The sequence below is a fragment of the Pecten maximus genome, chromosome 12 (genome assembly GCF_902652985.1).
Source record: "Pecten maximus chromosome 12, xPecMax1.1, whole genome shotgun sequence".
NCBI lineage: Eukaryota > Metazoa > Mollusca > Bivalvia > Pectinida > Pectinidae > Pecten > Pecten maximus.
In genome coordinates this window covers 2465218-2476551 of record NC_047026.1, presented here as the reverse complement: position 1 = coordinate 2476551, position 11334 = coordinate 2465218, and the positions used below count along the sequence as shown (strand labels likewise).

At 35.2% G+C, this 11334-nt stretch overlaps 1 protein-coding gene across 1 annotated transcript; it reads left to right on the top strand.

Annotated features, from left to right (window-relative positions):
* The first annotated feature begins 4220 nt into the window (after positions 1-4220).
* Positions 4221-10678, top strand: LOC117339832 (monocarboxylate transporter 9-like). The gene is made up of 5 exons (XM_033901539.1): positions 4221-4531; positions 6389-6533; positions 7795-8589; positions 8926-8976; positions 9229-10678. The coding sequence occupies exons 2-5, from the start codon at positions 6452-6454 to the stop codon at positions 9486-9488; spliced, it is 1188 nt and encodes a 395-aa protein (XP_033757430.1). The 5' UTR covers positions 4221-4531; positions 6389-6451; the 3' UTR covers positions 9489-10678.
* The last annotated feature ends 656 nt before the right edge of the window (positions 10679-11334 follow it).

The following is an 11334-nucleotide window of genomic DNA, read 5'->3' as shown; positions in this document are numbered from 1 at the left end:
CCACAATTGACCTTTTATGACAGCAGAATATTGTTTCAAACATGGTCTTGTTTGTTTTTATTCAAGATTTAAACAAAAACAAACTGAGCCCTTATGGCGAAGACCTGGTTATTTATTTTACTTTAAGATTTGATAGATGATGCATTTATAAGAAAAGAAAAGAAAAACGTGCACGCACGCACGCACGCACGCACGCAGAGAGAGAGAGAGAGAGAGAGAGAGAGAGAGAGAGAGAGAGAGAGAGAGAGTATGTACACGCACGAATATGAAGTCGATACAACGTAACCAGCACTGATGGCTTGTCTCTAATCGGTATGATAAGAATTATATAACTATTGTGTATATATTTTCTCCATTTCTGGATTGTAACATTATTGCTTTCTTAACCTGCGGTATTTCCATGTCTCAATTAACTCGATTACAAATTGTCAGTAGCACCATGTCTGGAAGATGACGATAACTGGCTTACTCCTCATTCATTGCAGGCTGATAAAGTTTTAGATTTTTTGTAGACGCTTTCAGAAACTTTAAGGCCAGTATTCTCTCTCTAAAGACAAAACTCTTACTATCAAATCTCTCATCATGCCAAACAACTATCTTTTATGCTAACGCACATGATAATATAATTGTCTTCCCTGACTTTGAATAAACATTAAAGCGAATGTTTTTAGCAATGGATCGCCATGTGCCTTTTTGCTTGTTAAATCTAAAGCATGTTGATTAAGTTAACATTTTGGTAGGTCCGTCGCACTCTTTAATATATGTTCGGCAGAATTAGTAAAAATGTAAACTTTATTTATTTTACAATTGAGAAACAAGTTATAGTAACTTATATTAATCACGCTTGTTGGCCCGGATGGAAGCACGTGAGGGGTCTTACTGTGGGAGGAAACCGGAGTACCCGGGGAAAACCCACGTGGTCGGGCAGGTAACTCCATACCTTTTCACGTCCGATCGTGGAATCGAACCCCGGTCGTCTAGGTGAAAGGCAAGTGTGTTACCACTGTGCCACCCGACCACCCACAAATAAGAATAAGTAGAGTTAAGGGAAAGTGTATTGGCGATTGGTCCACGGTATCAACACCGATATCAAACACTGATTTGTGTACTTCTGAGTATATAGCGGCTGCAATCGGCCGATTGTTGTCATAGCTTGTATTAGTCAAACAGTTAGATAAGAGTTCTCGTAATCTTTTCAAAGGTAAGTGAATAATGATCTTAAGTGTGTTTAATACTAAATCCACTTTGTAAACGTGCGCGTGCATAATATGTATATATATATATGGATAAACATCTAAGGTACATCTAGTCTAACCAGGTATTGATAAAGGTGAAGATTCTATTTCAAGGTTACAGAATTCAACCGTATTGTGAATAAGTTCAAGTTCAACCAGGTAGGTAAGAAGAAAAGTGGTAATTGATCGTTGTCATGTAAGTATATGTGCAAGAACAGTACCTACAACATCAAGTTTGGAATTAAGATACTTTTTCATATCATCTGTAGATAATATTATTGATACTTGGTTTAGGTTTATTTTGTTTAACGTCCTATTAACAGCCAGGGTCATTTAAGGACGTACCTAGTTTTGGAAGTGGAGGAAAGCCAGAGTACCCGGAGAAAAACCACCGACCTATGGTAAGTACCAGGCAACTGCCCCACGTTGGTTTCGAACCCGCAATCCAGAGGTGGAGGGCTAGTGATAAAGTGTCGGGACACTTAAATATTGATACAACTGTACGTGTTCAAGTTATTGATTAAAAGTACCACATGTGGTTCCGGATATATGTATGTTATGGAACTTCCTGATGTTGTTGACATTTTGAAAAGTTGATGTTTAATCATTGTGTATACCCCGTATGTAACCCTTTTTTGTTACATGTACTTACTACAACAAAATGAGACCTGCCTTAAAATACGCCTCAGCTTCTTGTTTCACCTTCTTTGTTATTTGGATACTGTAAATCACTTAGATTTCGCGAATATTTTATTTTACGAACTTAACTCTTCAGAGATATTCGCGAATACATAATTTCGCAAACACTGATCTAGAGATGACTTTAAACTCGCATACGACGAGTTTTTCGAGCCATCGAATCTGCATGACTCCTATATTGGTAACAAAATAGCTTGGCCGCTATCCAAAAGTATTATTTTCGTAAAAGTAATCGCGAAAAATTTCGATTTGCAATTGATTCTCCTCGAGCGTTAACGCGAAAGTATATCCTACGCGAAAATTGAGTGATTTGCAGTATTTTTTGTAACACAGTTAGTAGAATCTGATTCACCGAATTTAACAGACGATGTTACAGTAAGGTGCTACAAAAAGGTATTAGCGAAAAACAAAGATTAAACTAATAGAGAAAGTTGAAGTCCGTTTCATATGAAAAAACTTTCGAGAAAGCGCAGAAATAACAATTTGTACGGGGAAAGTTCAAGGACAGGACCACATAAGCTTTTATTTATAATGATAAATCCATTATCTCAATATTAGAAACGTTCAGTTTCTAACGAGCATCGCATCAATATCATCCGATTGAGATTATGATGGCGACCACAGAATTTTCACTTTGCCTTCATCAACCTTCGTTAGCCTACATCTCAAAATAACATCATAATGTTGTCCACAAATCTTTCCTTAGCTTTCACCAACCTTCATTAACATACATCTCCAAATGAGATCATGGTGGCGACCACATACTTTTTACTTGACCTTCAACAACCTTCGTTAACCTACATCTCTCGATATCACTAAGCTATATGTTTTTCTCGTTAGCAGATATAATTCAGCCTGGAAATCATGATACTGAGAGAAAACAAATCCTTAAATATTGAAGTCACTGCGACAAGTGAAAGCGTAGGTTGGGGAAGCAGTACCCTACTATCGATAAATGGTAAAATCAGGCGAATTAATATCATTGCGCTTTATATCATAAAGTTTAGTAATAATACACGTAAGTCATTGCGAACAGCAATAAGAGGAGAAAGAGAAAATGAAGAAATGGAAATGTCTCCAGATAACATACAGCGTAGGTTGGGGAAGCAGTAATCCTACTATCAATAAATGGTAAAATCGGGCGAATTTAAATCATCGCACTTTATATCATAATGTTTAGTAATAGTACACGTAAGTCATTGCGAACAGCAAGAAGAGGAGAAAGAGAAGATGTAAAGAAATGGAAATGTCTCTAGATAACAGACAGAATAAGTTTGAAATCCTTGCCCGTATTCTTATCTTATCTGTGCCGCCTTGACACACATATAATCTATTTAATTGTATTTGGTTTAGAGCTGTACCAGGTAAGGAAAGCTTTCTATTTTAAAAATATTGTTTTTATATTGTAGCGGTTTCCTATAAAAGAAGGGTGTTTGGGGGAAATGATATATATATTATCTATATAGTAGATTTTATATCAATAACGAGAAGTATACTAGTTTACATGTATATAGTATATATATAAATTTTATACTTGAATATGAAATATTTTATGTTACTTAAGTAACAGGAAACGGCGAGACACGTGACTGTCATTAATAATACATTTTAAAGTTATCATTTAGATCAATAATATTGTTTTTTTTTAGATTCTATAAAATAAGTATACTAGTTAATACAGTATATACATTTTACACTTAAATCTGAAATATTTTATATTACTTAAGTAACAGGTAACGGCGAGACACGTGACTGTCATTAATAATACATTTTATAATTATCACTTAGATCAATAATATATTTTTTTTTGTTGAGATTTTACGAATGATTGGACTGGGTCGCCTCCAACTACCACTTTAAAAGAGACATACATAAGGTCGATTCTGATAATGTTCTCGCCATAGTCGGTGGTCATGGCCGTATTAAGACGACTTTGTCACCTCAAATGTGTATTATAATATACAATCGTATTTAATGTGATTTTGAAGACATCTTCTTCAAATTCAATCTTTTGACCCATTGAAAAACATCATAGGGACATTTTGCTTTATTGAATGATTTCAGCAGCGATAAGTAAGTAAGTAAGTAAGTAAGTAAGTAATAATAATAAAAATGTACATAAGCAAACGACTAAGACACAATCTGTTCTTCTATGGCGTCAGGTGTATAGTACCATAACAATATACACTGTATATGTATACAAATGTGTATTCCAAATGATATATATATGACTGACAAGGTATGACCTGCGAATATATTTCAGTTCACGCCCCATTGCCCAGTGTGTATATACATATAAGTACAGCTGATAAATGGATATATGATGTCTTGTTTACACTGCCCTGGACAGCTGATAGCTTGTTTACATCTCAATGGGTCTGATTTCAGCGATGGGTTGTGACTGATGATGCTGACCAGGCCGGACAAAGGATGGGCGTGGGTAGTCATGGTGGCCTCCTTCTTTATACATTGCCTGAATGCAGGCATGCTGTACGGCACAGGAATTATACAGGTGTCCCTGCTGGAGAGGTTCCAGGAAGGGTTAGCTGCAACCTCATGGGCTGGTGCTATTTACATATTCCTGATGTTTGGAGCAGGTAAACTTCTCAATTATTCTCTTATAAGAATTAGTATGGATTTGTTTGTTCCGAAATAATATAAAACAATATACATAGGTATATAATAATTATACATGTTCCCATCTTACAATGCTTTCTAGAATGATACTTAAAACTAACAATTGCAGGTAAACTTCTCAATTATCCTCTTATTAGAATTAGTATGGATTTGTTTGTTCCGAAATGATATAATGCGACTTATATTGGTATATAATATACATGTTTCCATCCTACAATGCTTTCTAGAATGATACTTGAAACTAACAATTGAATAGCCAGCCTCAGTTTGCATTAATAAAAAGTGACACCCACTTTGACTTAAGTGACGCATTTTCTTATCTTTGGGACAAACTGTAAAGAAATTGCAATCTGTTTTCAAGAAGATATAGGTAAGCTCCTTATTATCATACAACACATAGGGAAATTTCGAAATCTATTTGAACAAAGAATTTCCAATCAGGGTCAAGGACAAAACAATTATTTATTGCATCACGCGTGTGTCTCATCATCATTGTCATTAACTTAAATAAGACAAATATAGCCTGTGGCAAAAACCATTAGAAAGTCGTCACATAATTACCCCACTGTGACGGTAGGTTGTCTGCAACTCATATTGTACATTGGTGTAGCAGGTTCGCTTCCAGTGATAGAAATGACAGTAGTGATGGTCCATTTACGACATGTGACATCCGTGTTTTTAAACATATTTATTCAATGTGACATATGTGGTTTTAAACATCTTCATTCACACATGTTACCACAATCGACAGAATGGTTGAACGTACAAGTATTTTTATTGCCAGTAAACGCCATTGGTAATGACATCGCTATTTCAAAACGCGACACCTGACAGATGAGGATGCCATCGAGGTCGCATGCAATGGATTTAACTTATCTAAATTTGTCCTGATATAAGGAAAGGAAATTACAACAAACATCAACCTTGTAATTTGCGGCTTAACACATTATCGCATGAATAATTGTATAAATATTTGATAAAGTTTGAGTGAAATCGTCCAATCGTAAATAAATATACTGAGGAAACCAACAGTCGATTTAGAGTAACGGTAGCCTTGATCTTTGACCTTCGGATGCAAATAAAAAATAATCCAATTAACCGCTTTCTGAGGGAAAACCCAAAATTAAGTAAAATCGGTCAAGAAAAAATATTGATAGTAAATCAGTTTATAGTTATATAGACCCTGACCTTTAACCTTCAGGCTATAAAAACAAACCAGATCATGAATGTTTTCATAATAGTGGTCGTCGATGTAGCAAAAGACGCTTAGTCTCCTGAAACACCTTTGTCTTATTCTCCTTTTGCCTTTTCATGTGTCAAGTTAAACATATGTGCGAGATTTGTGATAAAGGCACTAGAAAACGCACTATATATAGTGCGGAAACCCGTTTTCGATTTATAGTAACTGTTACCTTGACCTTTGACCTTAAAATAATGCTAGCAGGCACTATTGGTAAGAAAATGCATTATAAAAATTTGAATGGAGTCGGACAAACAGATTTATTGTGTCAACGCATTCGTTCATCACATTCATTACTATATCAATTGAATTAAAATTGGAACGAAATAAATAAATCAAGATAAATGTAATTAAATGGTGATTTACATAAAGAATTCAATTATTTCATGAAATAATTAAACCTTTTGATTTAATAGTATGAGATCCATATCATATTAATATGTTAATAGCAACGTAAAAAAAAAGAAAAAAAAAAAAAACGATAAAAGGAATAAAAAAAATGAATAAAACGAAACGTCTAAAATTAACTTGCTGCAATTTAATGTTTTTAAAATCAGTTTGATTGTTTTCACCCCAGGAGTGGTAGGCAGTGTTATAATTAACCAGTTCAGCTGTCGAGTGGCGTTCATAGTTGGGCTCAATGATCATGACATCAGGGCTTCTGGCGAGCTCGTTTGCAGAATCCTTGGAAATAATTATAATTTCATACGGATTCACTGCAGGTAAGATAGAATCCAATAAGTTTTGATAAATATAGAAGTATTTTTTCACATCGTACGCCCACGGCAGGTGACAATAATACCGTTTAAGCCTTTGATACTTTCGTTCATAGTAAGCAACACAATGCATATCACTTTAAAGGACGCGTTTTAGACCTACAATCACAGGGGATAAGATACAGAATGTGAATAAAATGTTTTCTATTTAAATAAATTCCTGAATGAATTTGTATCGAAGAGTGTAGGTGAAAATATTTTAAATATGTCTGCACTGAAGTAGGGCACAGGGACCTTACCTACTGCCCCATTGCATGATCGTAAAAGGCAAATAAATTTGGGACACTATCTTTTCTCTCCTTTCTTGACAGCTTTTCTCCTCCCTAATGTCTCCAATGACACTGCCTCACTTGTGGCCTTTAGTTGAAGGTTCACTCCGGTATGGGAGGCTTTTGGTTCTGTCCCCTGATCGATACATGAAAGAAATGGTAGTTTAACGCTCATAATTTAAACCTCTTGGCAATATAATGTGACCGGGTGGGGTGTCCTGCTGGGTGTCTTCGGTAGTATACTTCAGTGAGGTAGCACTTTGAAGTCAGCATCATTTCCACGCTATCATAAAGAGATAAACATGGATATACCGCAGCCTCCTTAAACACATATATACTACAAACATGCATCTCGCATGCAGGGGAGCCCGCCTTAAAAGACCATTATTGTTGACAGAACGTCAAAAAATGCAAAACTAAATCAAAGATCGAAGCCTAAATAAGTGTGTACTGAGGGTTATAAATTTATCTATTTATATAACATTGTTTATCAGAATATTCGGCTAGATTAAAGGCATTTTAATTTGATAAACATTTTTGTTCTGTTTTCAATATCTCTATTAAGATGAAGTCGAATTATTGGTCTTTTTTTTAATAGTGATAACAATGCCTCACTGGAGGGTATATCGTACCACACACAAAGTATATATCCATATTTGATAGTTAAATATTTTACAGTGTCATTGGTAAAATTTCTCATCAAATATACCGTTATCTGATTAAATGAAGACTATGCTATACGGGTACTCCGGTTTTCCTCCACCTTCAAAACCTTGCACATCCTTAAATGACCTTGGCTGTTAATAGGACGTTAATCAAAACAAACCAAACTATAATATTCTTTACCACATAATTATTACATGCTGTATTATATCTGAAAATAATTTTCCTGAAAAATAGCCAGAGTTATCTCCCTTTATACATATTTTACTTGCCAGGACTTGGGTCTGGGATCGTGTTCACCAGTGGTATAGTGGTAGTTGGTCTCAACTTTCAGAAGAAGAGAAGCGTAGCTACAGGATTTGCATCCTGCGGAGCAGGTGTTGGGGCCTTCATCTTCCCGCCCATGATCCAACTTGCCCGAGAAGAATATGGCGACTCTGGTTTCTTCGTTCTGCTTGCCGGGATGGCTCTCAACATATGTGTATTTGGGTCGCTTTGCTTCCCGTCATATTTAGAAATTAACAAAAATCATCCAGAACTGCTCACAAAATCAACGTTATCCTTATCACTGCATAGCTTAACAAGAAGACAGCATTTTTGTAAAGTCATTTCCGTTTTAAGAAATCTTCCATTTCTTTGCATATGTCTAAGTCAGCTAGCAAGTCATGTTGGGATTTACATGATGTATGTCCATATTCCAAACTTTGCTATTTCACGAGGATCGACGGAAGGCCAGGCCTCCATCTTGCTTGCCGCCAGCGGACTAATGAATTGTGTGTCTCGTCTGCTAGTGGGAATGGCGGGAAACGCTGATAATATTTCCAATTGTTTGTTGTATTTCGGGACTTTTGGTATGCTAGGTATATCTACAGTGCTATTTCCTCTGTATGGGAATACCTATGTCGGACAGTTAGCATACTCGATAATTTTGGGGACATATTCGGGAAGTTGCTACGTCTTGTTGAGTACTCTTACTGCTGAAATGGTTGGCATCGAGTTCCTTGTTTCAGCATTTGGAATTGCGATGATTTTTACTGGTTTAGGAACCCTTGTTGGACCACCTCTTGCAGGTAAGATGTTGCAAGATAAATCTCAAAAGTTACCAATGCATTAATGATTTTTCTATGTTGAAACATTGCCATTCAAATACGTTAGTATTGCAACATTTCATTTAACAACGTATAGCATTGCGTCTGATATTCGTTTTCTTTTGAATTTTTAGATTTTTGGTCTAAGTATAATTATATTATTATACTGTTCAGCCAAACGTGTGAAGCTAGATACTTAAGATAATTGAGCTGCTGTCGCCAAATAATTGTTGCGATATCGATAGACAATATTTTATTAGGTTCTTATTTAACTGAAATTTCGAATGCCTCTAATTAATCCTGTTGTTTCTTTGATAGGCTTTATAGTAGATGGAGGCGGCACATACGAGTTATCCTTCACTTTAGCGGGTAAATATACATTTTATACTTATTTGTATAATCACTGAGAATAATGTATTCATAATTTATAAAATGATTGATAATATTTCAGAACACTAAAATGTAAAGCATAAAAGGTGTTTGGTAAAATAATGTGAAAAAGAATCTTTCAAAATATACATTTTAATTGCACCTTAAATATGGTGTAAAGGAAAAGTCAATTAATTTAATGTTTATATGTATATATCCGCACAATAACGTTTGAATTTCTTTTTATTTAAGGATGCTGTATACTCGTTGCCGCTATATTAGGGATATCAGCAGAAGTGTTCCGAAATATATATTACCCTGAAGTAATTCACTGGATACATAGAGAATCAACGTTGTATTCCGAGAAACAAAGTCTCCACACAGAAATAATTCCACTACAAAATGATGATAAACCTAACTCTCATAGACATGAAAATAACTCTAACATACTTAAGTTACCATTACAAGCAGAAAATGACTCAAATGAACAAGAAAAACACTTAATAGATTGAGAGTCTCAACTAAAGCGAACAAGAAACTCTAATTTGCTCTCCGGAACTTCAACACGGAAAATTGATGTAACGGTGCTATTCTCATCACTACCAGCTTACAACAGTATTTATTTGTCATGTTAATTATCAGAACCAATAAATGCAGATCACAACTTCAATCATGGAAGGTCTGACGTTCTGCATAATCTTCACATATCATTATGGAAAGTCTGAAGTTCTACATGATCCTCACATCTCATGATCGAAGGTCTGACGTCATACATAATCCTCACATCTCATGATCGAAGGTCTGACGTCATACATAATCCTCACATCTAATGATCGAAGGTCTGACGTCATACATAATCCTCACATCTAATGATGGAAAGTCTGACGTCATACATAATCCTAACATCTAATGATGGAAAGTCTGACGTCATACATAATCGACACATCTAATGATGGAAATTCTGACGTCATACATAATCGACACATCTAATGATGGAAAGTCTGACGTCATACATAATCCTCACATCTAATGATGGAAAGTCTGACGTCATACATAATCGACATATCTAATGATGGAAAGTCTGACGTCATACATAATCCTCACATCTAATGATGGAAAGTCTGACGTCATACATAATCGACACATCTAATGATGGAAAGTCTGACGTCATACATGATCCTCACATCTAATGATGGAAAGTCTGACGTCATACATAATCCTCACATCTAATAATAGAAAGTCTGACGTTATACATAATCGACACATCTAATGATGGAAATTCTGACGTCATACATAATCCTCACATCTAATAATAGAAAGTCTGACGTTATACATAATCGACACATCTAATGATGGAAATTCTGACGTCATACATAATCCTCACATCTAATGATGGAAAGTCTGACGTCATACATGATCGGCACATCTAATAATAGAAAGTCTGACGTTCTACAGGATCAATCCATCTCATGATGGAAGGATCTTTAATGAAAGCCAATATAATATATAACTTAAATGCATTTGCGCTGCAACCTGTAGCATATTATTCTATTTCATCCAATTGTCTCCCTTTTGTCTTTGTGAAACTGTGGTTGCATGGTTACCATTGTATGTTAACCAATCAACATCCATGTAACATCTTTATTTAGGATTAACCATATATTTTCAGAAAGAATAAATACAATACAAAATTGTGATGTCATTACTGTAATACTTCGACATTGTGTTTCTTATACAACTAATCCATATTGTTACTGTTCTTATCATTTCGATTAATTTCTGAAGGATAATCATAGGGATCTGCCAATACCCAGATGCTTTAAGAAAGAGAAATAATCAAATAATATCAGGTGTTAATTTTAAATCTCTAAGCTGCTGTATTGTTTCTGCTAAATTGAACAATTAAGAGAATATGACCAGTATTGAAATACTTTATCATGACTTTGGATGCCATAACTATTTCATTTGTGTCTTTCACGACCACATTCTTTAGAAACAGAAACCGAAACCCAAAAGTTTTAATACAGAGCACAATTTTAACATAAAACGCCAAAAAGGAGATACTGTGGTTAGAAGGTAAATGATTTTCGATGACTCTCGCACAAAAGATTTTTTTTTACCGAACTGTGACATCCGTCACTAAATATATCCAGCGATGAAAATTAGAAGTTCACCAAAGATTTGTAGATACAAATGTATGAACCAGTCCTTGTATTAATCCACACGCTATCCGTTATGGCGGAGGGGTTAGCATATCATGGACGCATCATTATTCACACCAGATCACTTTGACTAAATACAAAAGTGTAACGCAGAGGTTTACCAGATATTACCCGAGACGTTTCACTTGATGCCCAC